This window comes from Pogoniulus pusillus, chromosome 26 (assembly GCF_015220805.1).
Source record: "Pogoniulus pusillus isolate bPogPus1 chromosome 26, bPogPus1.pri, whole genome shotgun sequence".
Taxonomy (NCBI): Eukaryota; Metazoa; Chordata; class Aves; order Piciformes; family Lybiidae; genus Pogoniulus; species Pogoniulus pusillus.
Genome location: NC_087289.1, coordinates 18,503,244 through 18,524,150, shown reverse-complemented (window position 1 = coordinate 18,524,150; position 20,907 = coordinate 18,503,244). Strand labels below are relative to the sequence as shown.

At 44.6% G+C, this 20,907-nt stretch overlaps 1 protein-coding gene across 7 annotated transcripts in view; it reads left to right on the top strand.

Moving 5' to 3' along the window:
* Positions 1-20,907, top strand: part of LOC135187052 (glypican-5-like) — a 620,448-nt gene that overhangs the window by 121,096 nt on the left and 478,445 nt on the right. For all 7 annotated transcript variants that reach the window (XM_064165391.1, XM_064165390.1, XM_064165389.1 and 4 more), the window contains one exon: positions 10,424-11,118. In XM_064165391.1, coding sequence (XP_064021461.1) covers positions 10,424-11,118 — 695 coding nt within the window. The remainder of the gene's footprint in view (positions 1-10,423; positions 11,119-20,907) is intronic.

Sequence of the window (20,907 nt, the reverse complement as noted above, 5' to 3'; positions counted from 1 at the left end):
GAACAAAAGTTTGCTATTAATCACTGAATCATTCTGTTGTTGTAAAGGTACCTCCCAGGCTTGTCTACTCCCTTTTTCCCCTTTGCGTTTCCAGCCCATGTGAAGCAGTGAGCCTGTTTGGAACTTGGTGAAGTTATTTGTATTATTGATGCTTCCAGAATCAAATGCCAGCATCTTCCAAAGCTAAGAGTGTTGATGTTCATCATTGTCACCAAAATACGAGCTGTGTATTTCATCCTCTTCTCTCTGTGCAAGGCTGTAAAGAAGCTGCTTAAGATTAAATAAAAAAAAAAAGGTAGTAGAATCATAGAATCAGCCAGATTGGAAGAGACCTCCAAGCTCAGCCAGCCCAACCTAGCACCCAGCTCTATCCAGTCACCAGACCATGGCACTAAATGCCTCATCCAGGCTTTTCCTCAACACCTCCAGGGACAGCAACTCCACCACCTCCCTGGGCAGCCCATTCCAATGCCAATCACTCTCTCTTGCAAGAACTTCCTCCTAACATCCAGCCTAGACCTGCCCTGGTACAACTTGAGGCTGTGTCCCCTTGTTCTGTTGCTGGTTGTCTGTCAGAAGAGACCAACCCTAGCTGGCTACACCTTCCCATCTGGTAGCTGTAGACAGCAATGAGGTCTGCCCTGAGCCTCCTCTTCTGCAGGCTGAATACCCCCAGATCATTCTGTTTCCAGTTACTCAACATTGTCTGTAGCTGTTAGGTACAGGCAGAGAAGGAGGCACAGACTTCTTTCATTTCAACATGGAAGGAAGTTTCCATTAACAGGTACGTGATGAGATATCTATCTGATGGAACTAGATGATCTTTGAGGTCCCTGGCGACCTAAACCACTTTATGTTATCAACAGAGACAAACTCAGAGAGACTATTAAGTAAAGACTTAGCCCCTACACACAGTAATGGCTTGTCAGGTCTTCTTTTTTCTTTCTCTCTGATCTATATTCTGAAGGAATGAATTAGCTCCAAAGACTTCATACCATTTCCTTGCTGTCAGGGTGTGCAAATTCAGACTTCCAAAACCTGGCTATGCCTTCTTGCTTTTGAAACTCTTTTCCAGTATGGCTTAATAAAAGCAGCTACAGGAGATGAATAGAATGCAAAAGATGCTTCCAGTTGCCAGAGATTCTGAGAGCTTTCAGATTTTTCTGTGACCCAGATTGTTTTGGAGCACGTTTGCAATGATTTCACCAAGTGATGGTCTAGTGTCACTTATGATCTGTTGGATGTTGCCTGCATATGAACATGGCATTTCTCATCAAGAGTGACTGTGTATGTATGGGAAGGCTGCCCTTCTAAAATCAGCAAATCATAGAATCATAGAATCAACCAGGTTGGAAGAGACCTCCAAGATCATCCAGTCCAACCTATCACCCAGCCCTGTCCAATCAACTGGACCATGGCACTAAGTGCCTAAAATGATCCTGTGTGATAGCTCAGTTGCAGAATCATAGAATCATAGAATCAGCCAGATTGGAAGAGACCTCCAAGCTCATCCAGTCCAACCTAGCACCCAGCCCTGGCCAATCAACCAGACCATGGTGCTAAGTGCCCCAGCCAGGCTTTGCTTCAACACCTCCAGGCATGGCAACTCCACCACCTCCCTGGGCAGCCCATTCCAATGCCAATCACTCTCTCTGCCAACAACTTCCATGGATATTAATAAAGAGTTTTGATCCTGTGGTCATCAAAATTCAGAATAAATCAGAGGAAAACTTCCAGTGCTTGACAGTTTTTGCTACTGACAAAATGTCACAAGACAGAAGTGAAGCTGAAAGTCAGAAGCTGTTTTCAAAAGCACCTGAATGAGGGAATGGATTTCAGGTTCTGTCTTTGCAAACATGGCACACATTTGTTGTGTACCAACTTCCTTTTTAAAAGAAATGTTGGGATCTTAAATCCTCATCTGTTCATCTTGGCCATTCTTCCTCTTTTACACGTTTAGAGATCATTGTATATGCAAAAACCCTAGAACTCTGGGCTTTGTCAGCTGCGTGTCACCTAGATAGGTACCTGGGTGTGATTTTCTGCTGTGTACGGTGTTCTCTGTACATCAAATTGCAGATAGAACGTTCTTAAACTCTACTGCTGCAAAGCATTAATAGGTTGTCCTTTAATTTGGCAAGTTAGAAAGATGCAGAAGATTTAATGGACTCAAAAGCATTAAAAAGGAATCTATTGTTCAACAAACTGTAGCTTCCATTCATTCTGCAACCCTGTAATAAATGCAAGATGTCATAGGGAAAGGAGCCAAATACTAGAGTAGTCCTAAGAGACCAAACAAATAATGGAGCTACTTAACTTTGTCATTCCTCTTTCATGATTACACTCAAATCTGAAATGTACACAGATGTTATTTCTGCATAAATAGTTTCAGTGTTTGCTTCTCCTCTCAGTTTATTGAGCACTGTTAAATCTTCTCTTTCCTTTCCTATTTTAATTGTGTTTTTTTTCTAAGAAGAAGCTTGTGGATTTTTACATTTCAGTTCAGCACACATTTGGTGTGAAAGGAATTGTTAATGTAGTGGAGAGCCACTGTGTTAGCAGGGTGGTCTTACCTTGTCAGTTCTGTGGGCAGAGCGCCCGTTCTGAGTCAGATGCAGCAGCGCAATGGCAGCGACAGTAGCTTGCCTTTCGCCTGTGTCTCACAGTTTGCACCCAGTATCATGACTTCAGCCTTTGAAGACAGAGATTCAGAGTCAAGGCCCACCTCTCTCTGAGCTTCAGCTACTGCAGGACAGGAGTGGTGTCCACAGTGTCTGTTGAGTGACTTTATTCTGGAAAGTGGTTCCCGTGCTAACATTCCTCTGTTGGAGCTGTGGGAATAAAGGAGTGTGGATTCGGACTGGTTTGTAATCCAGCAAGTTGGAAGGTGCTTAGCCTCTCCTAATTCTCACTATCCAAACTCTGGCCTTGCTTACAGAATAAGAGCTCAATAGCTTGTGAAGGCCTGGTAGAAGAGAGAGAATCACAGAGTGTTAGGGATTGGATGAGATCTCAGGAGGTCATCCAGTCCAACTCTCCTGCCAGAGAAGGATCACCTAGAGTAGGTCACACAGGAATATATCCAGGAGGCTCTTGAATGTCTCCAGAGAAGGAACCTCCACAACCTCTCTGGCAGCCTGTTCCAGTGCTCTGTCACTCCCAGAGTGGGAATTTTTTTTCCTTATGTTCACATGGAGCCTCCTATGCTTCAGCTTGCACCCATTGCCCCTGTCCTATTATTGGACACCTCTGAGCAGAGCCTGGCTCGCCCTCCTGGCACTCGCCTCTCGTGTATTTATAAACATTAATGAGCTCACCCCTCAGTCTTTTTTCCAAGCTAACTGAAGCAAATGAACTGCATGGCTGTTGCATTTTAGTCCAGATTTTCATGGAGAATTGTGTGCATTCCCTGGGGCCACATCTGCTGATCGACATGCACTGTAGGAAATTTGGAGTTTGAGATGAAGGCAATCCTGAAATGCAAGCTCTGGTACTGCCATCCATGCACGGGCTCGGCAGGCAGTTCAGTGTTGCTACGTGTCTAGGAGCCTGGAGAAAAAGAAACAATTCCTCAGAACACACCCAGAAGTAATCTTTGTGACAGAAAGAGTGGCAAGTTGGTGTGTGGCAGTTCTGCATCTTGGATTCTCAGCCTAAGGATAAGGCTGCAGGAGACAGTTGGTGGGAGTTTTGCATCTTGGATTCTTATCCTAAGGATAAGGCTGCAGGAGACCATTGGTGGTAGTTTTGCATCTTGGATTCTTATCCTAAGGATAAGGCTGCAGGAGACCATTGGTGGTAGTTTTGCATCTTGGATTCTTATCCTAAGGATAAGGCTGCAGGAGACAGTTGGTGGGAGTTTTGCATCTTGGATTCTTATCCTAAGGATAAGGCTGCAGGAGACAGTTGGTGGGAGTTTTGCATCTTGGATTCTTATCCTAAGGATAAGGCTGCAGGAGACAATTGGTGGTAGTTTTGCATCTTGGATTCTTATCCTAAGGATAAGGCTGCAGGAGACAGTTGGTGGGAGTTTTGCATCTTGGATTCTCAGCCTAAGGATAAGGCTGCAGGAGACAGTTGGTGGCCTGGACATGAACTTGGAGAACTGTTGCACCTGACTGAATTGAAATACAGATGACAGCAATTTAAAGTCACAAGAAGCTACTGTAGAGTGAATTAGCCTAAGTCATTGATCGCAGTGTTTACATGGCATGAGAAATTACTCAAAGCTGTATTTACAACATTTTTCCTCTGCCTGTACCTCATTTGTTCCTAAACCCCATTTGAACCTAAACTCCATTTGTTCTTTCCTCAGCTAGACCTCCAGGAGGTGAAAAAAAATGGAGGAAATCTTTGGCAAGTGTTGGCCCTCCAGTGTTGGGCAAACTGATGTATGCTTCTCCCTGTAGCATGATCAAATGATCCCTGGAGGTGTTCAAGACAAGACTGGATGAGGCATTTAGTGCCATGGTCTGTATGACTGGATGGGGCTGGGGGATAGGTTGAACTGGATGATCTTGGAGGTCTCTTCTCTGGTTGATTCTCTGATACTCTGATGTAGCGAGCAGCTTTCTTTTTCAGGAGCACATTCTTGCTGTGGAGGCAGGAATGAATGTGTGGCCGAGTCGGGAGCTTTTATACAAAAATAGTTATTTTTATTTTCCCAAAAACCTGCCCCCAAAACTATATGTACAAAGATTAATTTAGTTTAATTAACTGATTGAGTTGCTTGAGAATTATCTACAGGGATACCATTGATAATCTGACTATTTTGGAAGTCAGAAGTTGGAAAAGGCTTTAGCTATTAATTAATAGCGGGTTTCTTACTAATAAAGTTGAGCCAAGATAACTCAGGATCAGGCTGGCTTCCTCCTGCGGTCTGCCCCTCTTGTTCTGCAGAAGCTGCAGAAGAGTCGTTAAGAGGTGTTCAGCTCTTACAAAAGGTGTCAATGGGTGAAGCAATCCTTCTGGAGCAGGGCACCAGGCGAGGGGGGGGGAGAACTCTCAGGCAGGCACGAAGGCTCAGACAGGGATGAACCCCAAGGCGGGAACCCCCAAAGGCGGGAAGCCCCCCAATGTTTATACCCTCGCTAGACAAAGGGCAGAGTTACCACACTTAGGTGTGAAAGGGCACAGCCAATCCCAGCCCGATCCCAGCGCGGGCACTGCACAGGCACTCCTCATGCGGGCAGGACCCCTTTGCTCACCCCCTTCACGTCTGCGGGGCAGGCGAGGGGGGGGGGGGGGAACCAGGCAGCTTTCCCCCTCCCATTCAGGCCATGGAGAGGAATTTAGGGGTACACAGGACTCCAGGACAATTCTGCTTCTCCTTCTGATGTACAAGGAGCTCAAATCAGGACTGAATGCTACTGCAGAAATGTTACGCTGTTGCAAAAGCTGGTGAGATAAGTCAGGAATCTTTTGTGATTTTCCTTGCATGTGGTGTATGAAATGTAGCTGCTGGCTGGTTTGAGCAGTGAAACAGCCTCTGGAATGATGGATGTGTTTCTGTCAGAGGGAAGCTATCGCTCACAGCCAAGCTGTGCCATGCTCACGATCAATAAGCTGTGTGTGCAAAGCGATGTTTTTCCATCTGTGCCTGTTAGACTGAGCCTGTTGCTTTCTTTTGGTGTATGTGGATGCTAGGAAGCAGGCTGGAAGCCCAGCATGCAGACTGCTCCTCCTTGGTCTGGCAGGCTCTCTGCTGCCGACAGAGCAGCAAAACCAGTGTGGCATCTTGTCATGACTAGGCTTGTCTCCAGAAGCTCATTTTCAAACGCCTGCACTTCAGATGTGAAGTTTCCAGAGGTGAGCTGTATTTGACCAGCTGTGTTTGACTGTTACAGACACATCAGTGGTGATGCCAAGTGTTTTGTCAGCACATGACAAATGGTTTGAACAAAATCCTCCTTGTGCAAGGTGATTCTTCTTGACTTCTATTAAGCAGTTACCTGAGTGTTCAACTCCCAGAGCTGGCTGTTGTTTCATTTTCTCTGTAGTCTTAAATCAAGAAAGGACTTTTCAGGAGCAGGACTGTGGAGAACAGTATTTTATTGTGATACTAAAGAAAGATAAACATGACATAATGTCTCCATCAAACTCTGGCTGATTGTGGTTGTGGCTCCTCTCTGTTCAGAATCAATGTATTTGCAATTGATACTACGCTGTGTGCTGCTAATGGGTGTGTGTGTGTGTGAAGTCAGAGGCTGTGAAAGATGATCAAATATTTCTCTCAGTGTATGCATAGGTTTAGTTTTCAACTTTCTTGCAAGTTCAGGAATGTCTAAATTGTGCTTATTTGCATAGAGCAGCACCTGATTTTTCAGATAGTGGTAAACCTTCCTTGGGATTTAGAAACAGAGAGCACCATACAAGGTGCATTAGAAGCATATAAATAATCACTTCTAGAACAAGATGCTAAGGCAGCCTACTCTGTGCAACCAGGATGTGAACTCTGCATTGTTACAGAACTGTTTCCATGAAGCCCCATTAGTTCTAGTAACTGGGATTTGATTGTTTCAAACATTTCTTAATGCCTTCACAGTGAAAAGAGACCTGCATGTTTTCCCCTAAGCATCACTGCTAGAGTGCCTGCGGGCATCAGCCATTTTTCTGTCTGACTAGCAGTGATAAGAAAGGAAATGATACCTTGTGGGTGTTTGCAGCACATCTACGTCCAGCAGAAATACTCTTATGGACCATAGTTTTGATGTTAGGGCTGGGTTTTCTTTTCAGGAGGAATTAATCAATATACCATCACAATTTTCCAACTCCATTAAATAGTTTCCTTTCATATCTGTCTCAGAATAACACAGATTTTACTGGAATGCAGGTAAGAGGTTTGAAATTAAAACACTGCATGATTTCTAGTCTATAAGTTAGTATCCCAGGAAGTTGTTGAAGTCTGTTTTCTTGGGTTGCAAGTTTTCCTTGTCTGTTTTGCTGTCATGTTTCAGCAGAGCTGGTTTCCCCAGGACAACGAGGATGCTTGCCTACTCATAAGTGTGTTTCGTGTAGTTTTCAGCTCTGACTGTATGGAAGAAGAAGCAGCAGCATTAGACTGTGTTGGCATTGTGGGAGGCAGTCCCACCTCCCATAATCTAATGAATATCTGTAAGAGAGCATCTGTAGTTGAAGGGGGAACTTAAGATACTGTTTTCACGTTTTGAATTTCGTGTTGCCTTTTTGGTATGCTAAATAAAAATGATATTTAGGTTTTGTATAGAAACACCCCAAGGAATGATGGGGCAAATAGAATCTTTTGATAGCTTGCAGTAGAACTATAGAATCAAAGAATTGGCAAGGCTAGCAGGGACTTCAAGGATTGTCTAGTTCCAACCTCCCTGCCATGGGTAGGGACACCTCACACTAGAACAGGTTGCTTACAGCCCTAGACAGGTAACTGCACTGTAAGTTAGTTTGTTTCTACCCTAAGTCAAAATTTCAGTGTTTCATGTCAGTTGTAAAAGTCATAGAATCAACCAGGTTGGAAGACAGCTCCAAGCTCAGCCAGTCCAGCCTAGCACCCAGCACTGTCCAGTCAACCAGACCATGGCACTAAGTGCCCCAGCCAGGCTTTGCTTCAACACCTCCAGGGACAGCGACTCCACCACCTCCCTGGGCAGCCCATTCCAATGCCAATCACTCTCCCTGCCAACAACTTCCTCCTAATATCCAGCCTAAAGCTGCCCTGGCACAACTTGAGGCTGTGTCCCCTTCTTCTGTTGCTGGTTGCCTGGCAAAAGAGACCAACCCCCACCAGCTACAACCTTCCTACAGTCTGCCTCAGTGTGAAATCTGTCAAGGTGTTTCTCAGTCTAAGAATGAACTTTCTTCTTGCTTAGCTGTGGTGTATCTGACTTCTTAATTTCTAGGCTGTTATAAGCACTTCCAGAGTATTAGTTGCTGTAACAGCAGTGGGAGTGCTGCAGTGATTCCCTGGCAGAAGCATATAGTGTGTGTGTGTAAAATGCTGATGATTTCATGTACAATAAGATCTGTTGGATTATCTGTCTAGTTAAATCACACTTTGTGGTAAAGGGATTGCAATGCTTATCATAACAAGCAAGTTAGTTGCCCAGGGAGATGTAAGAAAGGAAGGCAGTGAAGAGGCTTTTCTGCAAAGCTTTGCCACTGTGTGCTGATCTTGACTCAGAGCATTGTGTCTGTGCCTTTGCCAGGCTGATCTGCAGGCAACTTCATTTTGTGTCACATTGCAGTGAAACACATGGTGATGTTCAGATGAAATGTAGAGTAGGGTTAGACAGAAAACCCTTTATCTGGCCAGTCCTCAGGAGGTACAAAGTGATAGGTCTCCTGCCTTGACTGGGACTACTTGCCATCCAGAGAATGATTTATATCAGAGCCTTTTTCTTGTAAAGCTTCCAAAGAAAGCAGTGAAAGTGGTGTGGATTACTGTCTTCTGTGTCATTAAAAGTCATTTTGGAACTGATCCCTTCCTTGGCCCTTGTCTCTGAACTCTAGCACCTCAGGCAGTGGTTTGGGTATATAATATTTGCCTTCTGCCATTTGAAATGTGTTAACCACAGCTCTTCTTAGAGATTCTTAAGCCACTCAGAAATGGAGCAGTTAAAGAAGACAATGTTTTTCTGATTTTACTATTATTCCATGTTGGTTTTCGTTCATAGAAGAGTTGATGTCAAGTCCTGCCCAGCCACTGGCAGGTGATATTAACAGAGAGAGAATTGATTCACACAGCGGCTTGGCTTCGTCCTTGAGCTGTACTTTGCAAGAAGCGCCTCTAATCCACCCACTCACAGGACTAAGAAATGAAAGTTTCAAATTCTGTTTGGTTTTGGTCATCTCACAGTTTTTTTATTGAGCTAGAGAGAAGTTCTGGAACTGTAGCTGGTTGAGCTGCCCGAATGCAGGGTTGGTTATAGAAGCCATTTTACAGAGATGCTGCCTGTACTCATTGGAGTCTCTCTAAGTCCTTCATTGACCTCTAGTGTTTGGGTCAGGCTTTAGCTAGTGAGAACATGGCCATTTGGATTGCTACTTTTTAAAGGAAACACTTGTCTATTATATGTTGCCTTTATTGTGCACGGGTAACATTTAGGTGTATTTTCAGTCATGTTGCTGATGGAAGCTGCATCAACTGTTAGTATGTCTACATTGCAGATATCAAATAACTATTGATGCTGCATTAGCTGTTAGTATGTCTACACTGCAGATATCACATAACTATTGATGCTGTGTTGACTGTTAGTATGTTTACATGGCAGATATCACATAACTATTGATGCTGAGTTAACTGTTAGTATGTTTACATGGCAGATATCACATAACTATTGATGCTGAGTTAACTGTTAGTATGTTTACATGGCAGATATCACATAACTATTGATACTGTGTTGACTGTTAGTATGTTTACATGGCAGATATCACATAACTATTGATTCTGAGTTAACTGTTAGTATGTTTACATGGCAGATATCACATAACTATTGATGCTGTGTTAACTGTTAGTATGTCTACATGGCAGATATCACATAACTATTGATGCTGAGTTAACTGTTAGTATGTTTACATGGCAGATATCACATAACTATTGATGCTGCGTTAACTGTTAGTATGTTTACATGGCAGATATCACATAACTATTGAAGCTGTGTTAACTGTTAGTATGTCTACATGGCAGATATCACATAACTATTGATGCTGAGTTAACTGTTAGTATGTTTACATGGCAGATATCACATAACTATTGATGCTGCGTTAACTGTTAGTATGTTTACATGGCAGATATCACATAACTATTGATGCTGAGTTAACTGTTAGTATGTTTACATGGCAGATATCACATAACTATTGATGCTGAGTTAACTGTTAGTATGTTTACATGGCAGATATCACATAACTATTGATGCTGCGTTAACTGTTAGTATGTCTACATGGCAGATATCACATAACTATTGATGCTGAGTTAACTGTTAGTATGTTTACATGGCAGATATCACATAACTATTGATGCTGCGTTAACTGTTAGTATGTTTACATGGCAGATATCACATAACTAATGATGCTGCATTAGCTGTTAGTATGTCTACATGGCAGATATCACATAACTATTGATGCTGTGTTAACTGTTAGTATGTCTACATTGCAGATATCACATAATTGTTGATGTTGTGTTAACTGTTAGTATGTCTGCATTGCAGATATCACATAACTATTGATACTGTGTTAACTGTTAGTATGTCTGCATTGCAGATATCACATAACTATTGATACTGTGTTAACTGTTAGTATGTCTACATTGCAGATATCACATAACTGTTGATGCTGTGTTAACTGTTAGTATGTCTACATTGCAGATATCACATAAGTGTTGATGCTGCTGTTTGGGACGATGTTAGTCCTGTGACTGACTGGTTCTTTCTCTCCCCTGCCCCTCTTTCAGAGGCCTTTGAGTCTTTGCTTCGCTTTGCTGAAAACCACACGAGTTCCCTTTTTGAGACAGCTTACAGACCTATGGCAAAAGAGGCAGCAGAGCCTGTTAAAGAGCTTTTTACAGACATCTCTCTCTACATTCTGGGCGCGGAGACTACAGTGGAAAGTGCGGTGTTACGGTTCTTTGACAGCCTCTTCCCTCTGGTGTACAGCCGGCTAATAAACCCAGGAATTACAGATTTATCAGAGGACTATGCGGAGTGTCTGCGGCTTACAAGGCAAGACATAAATCCTTTTGGACGCTATTCTAAGGCTGTGGTTACAGAGCTGTCAAAATCTCTTTGGGCAAGTCGGATGCTCAGCCAGGCCCTGGGTCTGGGCATTGAAGTGATAAATACTACTGAACATGCGGCTCTCACCAAGGAATGTAGCAGAGCTCTAGTGAAGATGCAGTACTGCCCACACTGCCAGGGCCTGACGCTCATCAGACCCTGTGTCGGATATTGTCTGAATGTGATGAGGGGCTGCTTGGCCAGTGTCTCAGAACTGGATGCACAGTGGAGGGAGTATATCTCCACGCTGGAGTATCTGACTAGTGAAATGGCTGCCTCGCACGATCTGGAAATTGCACTGATGGGAATCCGGAACTCCGTCAATGAAGCCATCCTGCACGCACAGCTGAACGGACCGCAGCTTTCCGCTACAGTAAGTGCTCTCTAATTATCCTCTACTCCCATTTATTGCTTTCATTATCTGACAAATAAACATTTAAACAAGTTGGTGTTGCTTTTGCATCAGTTTTTAGTCTTCAGCTAGATCTTTGTTTAATGGTCCATGAAAACACGACAGATAATTATGATGGGGTTCCATAGAGTCTGCTTCGAATTGAAAGGGTCGGGGTGGGGGGAAAGTTTGTTCCTCCAGTAGCAGTCCTGTAAATCAGGTGGCTCTGGCTTGTCTGCAGAATTTTCTAAACAAAAAATTGTTCTACTTGATGTTGACAATGTAATTCCATAGTCCTGATCCTGTAGGAGCAACATTTCCCTGGCACGTGAGTGTTTGTGGTATGTGCAGTATGTGCATATATTCCACAGGAATTAGTTGAAGGGGCTAGAAAAGTAGATTTCTAAGCAAAGGCAAAGGGATTAACTTTCCTAGTTTTACAATCCCTTTATTTTTGTGTTGACTGAGACATCAGGAAGGTAGTGTAGGTCTGTGATGAGTACACTTCTCATACAAAAGCCAGGAAGAGCATGAAAAAAACCAAACTTGCATGACAGCATTTACTTATCTGAGGGATACGCTTAGTGGGTCCATTTTTCTAAGTGGCATTTACTTATCTAAGGGATACACTTAGTGGGTCCATCTTTCTGAGTGGTAGGCTAAGGAAGACAGTAGTAGGATGGTAGAACTGTAGTAGTAGCATATGACTGGTAGGTGTTCTCTCAAGGTGTTGGAGATTAGAGCTGGAAGCATTAAAATGACGAATGCTGCTGACTACATCTGTATGAAGTGCAAAGTGACTGTCATTGAAGAAAAATGTAGCCATGTGGTCTTAAGCAGGGTAAAGACCAACAAATGTAGATAGATCTGCCTTGTCTTGAAAGAAAAGGAGTTTTTGCAGGGAACAAATGGGAAGGAAATGCAAAGATCTAAAAACTTAATTCCTGTGCTGGACTCAGCTAACTACATTAGAGAAGAGAAAGAAATGCTTCCAAAAGCCTGCATAAAGAAGCTCTGGCAGAGGGCATTCAAAACTAGAGAAAGTATTTATTAGGATAAAAATGTGCCTGTATGCTTGTAACCTTCCAGGGTGCTTAATATCAAAGTTCTCTCCAATTTACAGCACATAACCTTGAGTCAGTGTAGCATGTAGATGAGAAAAATCCCCAACCGCTGTCTACAACTACCTGAGGGGTGGTTGTGGCCAGGGGGAGGTTGCTCTCTTCTCTCAGGTGGCCAGCACCAGAACAAGAGGACACAGCCTCAGGCTGCACCAGGGGAAATTTAGGCTGGAGGTGAGGAGAAAGTTCTTCCCTGAGAGAGTCATTGGACACTGGAATGGGCTGCCTGGGGAGGTGGTGGAGTCGTCGTCCCTGTGGCAGTTCAAGGCAAGGTTGGACATGGCACTTGGTGCCATGGTCTGGCCTTGAGCTCTATGGTAAAGGGTTGGACTTGATGATCTATGAGGTCTCTTCCAACCTTGGTGATACTGTGAGACTGTGAGTACTCTGACAAAAATACTCACTTGATATCTGTGGTAGACTCAGTTCCCATTGCTTCAGATTCACCTTTCTTGCCCATCAGTGAGTCTTGTGCCTGCTGGTTGATCCAAAGCCCAAGAACAAACATGAAAAAGAAGGATAAGATGTGTTAGGTTCTTGTATGCTCTACAGCAGGCAGAAACGCCTGTGGCATTGCAGAATGTCAGCTCCTGGGTGCTGAGACACTGGGGCAGGTTACCCAGGGAGGTGGTAGAAGCCCCATCCCTGGAAGTTTTTAAGGCCAGGCTGGATGGGGCTCTGAGCAACCTGATGTAGTGTAAGTTGCCCCTGCCCATGGCAGGGGACTGGAGCTAGATGATCCCTGAGGTCCCTTCCAGGCCTGAAAATGGTGTGATTGTGTGTTCTAACAGCAGGTCTTTACAGAGCTAAGGTTTGGTCGCTACTGTCACAGTGTGTCTCACAAAGCGGTGTTAAACCTGGAACATGTAATGAGCAGTGCTCTTCTATCTGCTTGCATTTTCACTCAGGTGTTATTTCCAGGAGTCTAGAAGGGAAATGAAAATCAAAATGTGCTATTATGACATAGCAGTTTTGTCTGGCTATAGATAGATACCTCTTAAATCATCATGTGGTTTCATAGTGTAAAGCTTTCTGGCTGCTAGCAGCAAAAATAGCCTGGCAGAGGTTTGCTGCAATATATGCAGCATGTAAAAGATGCTAAAATGCAATTCTGCACAGCATTTCACACAGAGTCATGGAATGGTAGGGGCTGGAAGAAACCTCAAAAGATCATCTAGTCCAGCCCCTTGCCAGAGCAGGATCAGCTAGAGTAGGTCACACAGCAACACATCCAGGTAGGTTTTGAATGTCTCCAGTGAAGGAGACTCCATAACCTCTCCGGACAGCCTGTTCCGGTGCTCTGTCAGCCTTTCTTGTAGTTGATAGGCACTTGCTTGGCTTATTGGCAGGGTAAAGTTCACAATCCAGGTAAATATCAGATCATTACAGATTATCTCCAAAAGTATGTTGCTTTTAGCTGATTGGAAAGTAGAAATTCTAGGTGGAAGTGTCTTTCAGGCTGAGGATTTTCTTTGGTGATTACTGAAATAATTTTACTTGGGTCTTTCTTAGTTCCTTAGCAGTGACTTTAAACATTTCCCTTCTACTCAGGAGGAACCCAGACAGTGCTGTGTGTTTGAAACTGCATTGAGTCTTTCCCCCACTGAGTTAGCTTTGGATTGTCTTTGTTTCCTCTCACTAGTGAAATCTCTACACATATGGATTGTGTCTTAGGCTTTGCAGGATAGCAAAGGATGATTGCTGTTTGAAGTAAAGCCTGAATGGCAGTCTGGGTTACCCTCAGTCTTCAGGCTTTGTCAGTAGGGGTAAGATCATGTTTTGCAGCCAGAGCATACTCCACTATTTGATACTGATTTAAAGCAGTGCTGATTAGTTACAGAGGATAGCTGTTACTTAGCAAATGGAGCCTAATTAAGCCATATTTCCTCTCTGAAGGAAGGGAAAGGAGTTCAGTCCTCAGCTTGAGTGTTTCCGTCTGTGGCATGGCTTCTTGGAATCCAGGGGTCTGATGTTCAGTCACACCAGAGCCCTTCTGGGCCGCACTGAGGTTTGTACCCAGTGTATTTGCTGGTCCATTTTACTACCAGGAAATTGATTTCAGTAAAGAAGATACCTTCTCTTTCCCCTCCAGAAAGACAGAGACCTTTTTGTGTTCAGGTGGCACGCTGCTCAGCTTCTGCAGGAGTGGGAGTGGTTAGCTTATGTACAGTTGCCATTGCAAATGCTGTAATTGGCTTTATTCAATTACAAATAATCTATGGAAAATGCATTCAGGAAAGGAGAGCACTCCTCATAATTTCCATTTATCCTGGGGCAACCTTAATTAATGCACCTGCTCTTTTAGGAAACATTTCATATTTTTTAATAGACAGTGTGACTGAAAATTAGAGTTGTTTAGCTTGTCGCCTGCCTGGATGATAATGAGTAATGGAAAGTTAGATTATGTCTGCTTTAAATCGAGGGGAAGGGGTGAAATAAACCAGTAAAGCTCTTAGAGTGCTTATAAATGTGAAAAAATAAATGCATGCTGTTTGTGTGAAGAGTGCATGGACTGGCCTCTGCTGATCTTCTGCATTATAACCAAGAGAGTTGCTCACTTTGCTGGCATCACATGTATGAAAGGTCACCTCTAAGATATTAGAAATCTCTCCTCAGATAGCTGCAGCCTCTGCCATGCCATTTGTTCAATGATACTGGCTGACAGCCAGCTTACTTAACCTAATGCGGGGCAGCCACGGGCTGCAGCATCAGCAGTCAGCATCATTACCTTCTGGTTTGTCTATTGGAATCTAATTGCCTTTCCTATTGGTAAGGGCCCTGACTGCTGCTTGGTGCCAGCTACAGACACCAAGTTAGCTCCCTCACAGCATTTGGAGACTTTTTTCCTCCTTTTTCTGTTTAAAGCTGCTCTCATTTCCCAGGTATTCAGTCTACCATTAGCACAGAAGAAGGGGACACAGTCTCAGGTTGTGCCAGGGGAGGTCTAGGCTGGATGTTAGGAAGAAGTTGTTGGTAGAGAGAGTGATTGGCATTGGAATGGGCTGCACAGGGAGGTGGTGGAGTGGCCGTGCCTGGAGGTGTTGAAGCAAAGCCTGGCTGAGGCACTTAGTGCCATGGTCTGGTTGATTGGCTAGGGCTGGGTGCTAGGCTGGACTGGCTGAGCTTGGAGGTCTCTTCCAACCTGGTTGCTTCTATGATTCTATATTGTAAAGGGTGCATCATTCTTCATTCGCTATATATATATATATTTATTCAGAGTGGAAGTAAAATGCTTTCAACTGAAATTCATGGAGGAGGCAGCTTTGAAACACAGATGGCTGGGGAAGTTTATCACTGGGTGGTGTAGCACATGCAGTCTGTGCCTGTACTCAGGTCCCAGTGAGGTGCTGTTCCAGTTGCTTGAGTCAGGCTATGGAGGACCTGGCCTGCAGTCTGCCTCTAGCAGGCAGGAGGACATGCGTGGGGACAGGTATTGGAAACAGAGTAGGGAAGAGTTCTCTTCGATGAGAAATGGTTAGAATCTGCCCAGCTTCATGACCTATGGATATGGATCACAGCTCAGTGCTGCAGTTTCGACCTTCAGTGGAGCTTGGCTGTCTGGCTTGCAGAGCAGCACTGTTTTTTTTCTCCTGGTCTGGATCTGAAAGGCACTGATCATTTGCAGGGTGGGTTTCTGCTGGACAAGATGGAGCTCGAGAGTCAGTGCCTTCTCCAGATGCAGATTTCCTGCCTGTTTTGCCAGACATGAGTGCACAGAATTTCATCTGCCTGCCTGTGGAAGCGAATATGGCATTTCACTGTGTCAGAGAAGTGTTCTGAAGTCCAACAGCAAAAAGATGGCTCTTCAGTTTGCTGGACTATCTAAGCATGTAAGATGCATTTGCCCAAGCTGGTAGACTGTGATTCCAGGTGCCCTCTGGGCCTCTGGAGATGATTTGTCACTCATTCCACAATGCACACAGCGCTGTCTGGGAGGTGTATCAGTTGCAGCCCTTGAGTCATGTTTCAGCAGCAAGCTGTATTAAGGCTGCCAACCCTCCTATCTGGTGCATTTCCTTATGCTTCAGTTCAAAGGGTAGTGAGGACACAGAAATAGCCTCTTTACAGCAGACAAATCCTGTACTGCTTATGTTGCTTTGTCTTGGGGCTTCATTTGTCAAGGGCAAAGCAGAGTTTTCAAAGTAGGTTTTCAAAGAAGGAATGTTTCATGGTCTGAATTCCACTTCAGTTCCACAGAATTTGAACACATAATTGCTCATTCTTTCTTTAAGCACTTACCCCAGGTATTGCTACAACTTCTGCCCTGCATGTGGCTTCATGTGAAGCCTGCTTGCCCACAGAAATACTTGGAATGTTCCTGCTGCATGGAGTTTATGAGCATGAAGTACTGGTTATTAATGTTGTAATGGCTGAAAGTGTTAAAGGAGAATGTAAAAAGCCACAGAGTATTTTTAGAATGGCCAGCTGTGATGTAGGACCAAAGTCCTGTGTGTTGTGTTTCTTGATCATAATAAAAGCAAAAGCTAAAAGAGGCTTATTAATAGAGAAGGGTTATGGAAATCAGATAGGATCAGAGATTAAGCATTAGAAGAAAGCAGAAATATCTGTGCTTTGAGCCGATTAACTTCTTGGGGACAAGCTTACCTGGGAATGTGAGAAAGGTGAAGAAACAAGTGATAGAAAAACAAATTTTTGGGAAGTTATGGAGGCAGGAGAAACACAGGAGGAGGGGACCTTGAAGAGGCTGGAATTGTTGCTCTGTTGAAGCTGTCTGATCATAGGCTCACAGGATGCTAGGGGTTGGAGGACAGGCTGCAAGAGCTGGGGCTCTTCAGTCTGGAGAAGAGGATTTGAGGAGAACTTATAGTGGCCTTCCAGTATCTGAAGTGGGCTACAGGAAGGCTGGGGAGGGACTATTGACAAGGTCTTGTAGTGACAGGTCTAGGGGGAATGGGTTTGAACTGGCAGAGGGGAGATTGAAACTAGATGTTGGGAGGAAGTTCTTGACAGTGAGGGTGGTGAGACACTGGCACAGGTTGTCCAGGGAGGTTGTGGATGCTTCCTCCCTGGCCAGGTTGGATGAGGTTTGATAGGTTGGGCTGGATGAGGTTGGATAGGTTGGACTGGATGATCTTGGAGGTCTCTTCCAACCTAGTTGATTCTATGATTCAATGAGGCCTTGAGCAACCTGTTCTAGTGGGAGGTGTCCCTGCCTACAGCAGGGGGTTGGAGCTGGGTGATCCTTAAGGTTCCTTCCAACCTAGACCATTCTATGATTCTGTGTTCAAGTTGCACAATACTAGGCATTTCAGGGGTGTCAGGAAGAACAGAATTAGTGATTGTAAGAAGAAAAAAGGCTGATAAAAGTGCCAGAGAAATCAATGGCAGTCTTTCATAAGTGGTGAAGACATCAAGGAGAAGGATAGGTCCCAGCAAATACAGAGTTTGTGTTAAAGGAGGTTGGGTTAAGGTTGTAATGAGAGCTTGGTTTTGGCAGATGATCCAAGTGGTGTTCCTGTGTTGCTCAGAAATGCAAGGCAGGCACGAGAAGCTTCCACTTGGAGCAGTGGCTGTTGTTTGTGACATTGAAGAGATGACAGAGAAAGGAGTTAGGCCTCTGTGCCTGTCCAACTGCTGCTGCTATGGTTGGTTGCAATTAGGGATGTCATTGGGAGCTGTAGAGGAAAATGACATCAAATTAACAGCAAATTGGAATTTAGTAAGTGGGACAAATAATCACTCCTCAGAAGCAGCACATAATGCCTTTGGTGTACTGAGCAAGCAGACTATGTAGGTATTTGCTAGGTTCAAATTAAGGATGGAAAGGGGCATCTGCCTGCAGAAGACCAGATTCAGCCTTTCCTGGAATGCCCTCAGTACTGTGATGGGCTTAAGCCAAAATTTACAGGGGGTGGCCTTTGGAAGAAAAAAAAATAGAATCTTGCCATCCCTTTTCTGATGAAAATTGAGCTATGTGTGGAAGGCTTACAGAAAATAATTTAGGTGGTCTGCAGTTATTAGGAATGAAAGATTGAACAAACTCCTGAGAAATGAAAGACCTGAGACCCATTAAAATGGTCACCTTTAGGAAAACAAAAGCTTAGAGCACAGACTGCCAAGCTTCCAGCAGCAGGAGATTGATGCCCAGTAAGCTTACAAATCTGAAAAGGAAATGGCAGTAAGGGGAACAAAACAACTTTGTGCTGAGCGAGTTCACAGCAACAAAGAGTTTCTGCCAGCCAGTAATGAACTGCTTGATGAACGACACCGAGCAGCACCATAAACCACTCCTGGAGCTTTTGGAGAACACTCAGAGCTGAACTCAGGTGCATCCTTCCTGCAGGTTTTTCAGTTCAAATGATCAACACCAGCTGTCAATAAGTGTAAGAACTGTACTTAGCAGAGGTTAAAGCATTATATGCAGTTCCTTGTAGGTAGGTTGCTTAGAATAACTGTAAAAACATGCAAGGGAAGCTGTGCCGTGGAATATTCACACTGGAAATGTTATTTCAGATAGCATTTGGCTTTCTCTCAGCACTTGGCAGAGAACTTTCTCTGAAAATAGAAAATGGAAGAAATGCCTGCCTGCATTGAGGTATCTGTAAATGACCTTGAAGAAGCTGGAATTGTTGCTCTGTTGAAGCTGTCTGATCACAGGCTCACAAGATGTTAGGTGTTGGAAGGGACCCAAGGAGATCATCAAGTCCAGCTCCCCTGCCAGAGCAGGGCAATCCTATCTAACACAGAGCACAGAGGAACACATCCAGACAGGCCTTGAAAGGCTCCAGAGAAGGAGACTCCACAACCTCTCTGGGCAGCCTGTGCCAGTGGGACCCTCACAGTAAAGAAGTTCCCCCTTGTGTTGAGGCAGAACCTCTTCTGCTGCAACTTACACCCATTGCTCCTTGGCCTATCCCAGGGAGCAGTGAGCAGAGCCTGTCCCTCCCACTCCTGGCAGCCCTCAGATAGTTATAAACATTTATCAAATCCCCTCTCAGTCTTCTCTTCTCCAGACTAAGCAGCCCCAGGTCCCTCAGCCTCTCCTCATCAGCCATGCCCTCCAGTGCCCTGTCATCCTCATAGCCCTCTGCTGGACCCTCTCCAGCAGATCTCTGTCTCTCTTCAAATGGGGAGCCCAAAACTGAACACAGTATTCAGGACGAGGTCTCAGCAGGGCAGAGTAGAGGGGGAGGAGAACCTCCCTTGATCTGCTGGGCACACTCCTCCTAAAACACCCCAGGATCCCATTGGCCTTCTTGGCCACAAGGGCACATTGCTGTGCCATGGGGAACTTGTTAGCCACCAGGACCCCCAGGGCCCTCTCCACAGGACTGCAGTTTGTTATGCCTCCCCAGGTGCAGGGCTCTGCACTTGTCCTTGTTGAACTTCATCTGGTTCCTGTGTGCCCAGCTCTGTCTGCCCAGGTCTCTCTGGATGGCAGCCAAGCCTCCCAGCTTGGTGTCAGCAGCAAACTTGCTGAGCAGACTTTGTCTCTCTGTGCCCTCATCAATGGCATTGATGAAGATGTTGAACAGGACTGGGCCCAGCACTGATCCCTGGGGGACACCACTGGTCACAGCTCTCCAGCTGGACCTGGCACCATTGCTCACCACCCTCTGAACTCTATCTTGCAACCAGTTCCTAACTCACCTCACTGCCTGCTCTCCCAGCCCACACTTCCTCAGCTTGCTCACTAAACTGTCATGGGAGATGGTGTCAAAGGCCTTGCTAAGGTCAAGGCAGACTACATCCACTGCTCTCCCTGAATCTACCCATTCAGTTATGGCATCATAAAATGCTCTCAGGTTAGTCAAGCAGGACTGCCCCTTGGTAAATCCATGCTGACTACTCCTGGTAACCTTCTTCTCTTCCCAGTGCCTCCAGATGCCCTCCAGCAGGAGCCACTCCATCATTTTCCAGGGCTGGAGGTGAGGCTGCCTGCTCTGTAGTTTCCTGGGACCTCTTTCTTTCCCTTTTTGGGGACTGGAGTGATTCAGTAGTGTGTGTTGCAGATGACAGAGTCACTTGCACTATGGCATGACCCTGTGTGTTCTGTTCTCATGAAGCCAAGTTGCCTGATTGTACCTCAGGTTCAAGTCCTTTGTGGATCCAGGAGGAGACGGTTTAGAACCCTGGTGAACTGCCATGAAGGCACACTTTGTAATGACCCATTTCTGTGCAACAGCTCAAAGAATTGTTTTCACAGTGCTGGCAGACATATGAAAATATGCCTTCATTAAAACTTTGTTTCTCTTCCTTTGGGCTTTCTACTCATTAGGACACTGCTCTCATCTTACAGTCCGTCGTGAATGAGTTTTTAAAACTGAGCAGTGGAACTGTGTATCTGGAATCAAGTGCATTTCATGGGCTGTAAGCATTTAATTCTTGTAGTCAGCTTTCCAAGTCTTGCCACGTGCTATTTGCTTGATTTAAAAGTGCTTTGACACTTGAGTACTGTAGAAGTATTTCTGGAAATAATCATCTAAATTGTTTAATGCGTTTGCCTCTTTCCCATCTGTTGCAAAAGTCCTCCAGAGAGTTAGAGCTCATGTAGTCGTGAACAGCTCTTTAAGGGGTTGTAAGGAGCTTTCTGGCCCATGTTGGTTAATGACAGTTCTCTTCCATGAAGATGCTTGATACTCAAAAGTAGTCTGATTTCCTGGTGGTAAGGATCATCTCATCTGTAATA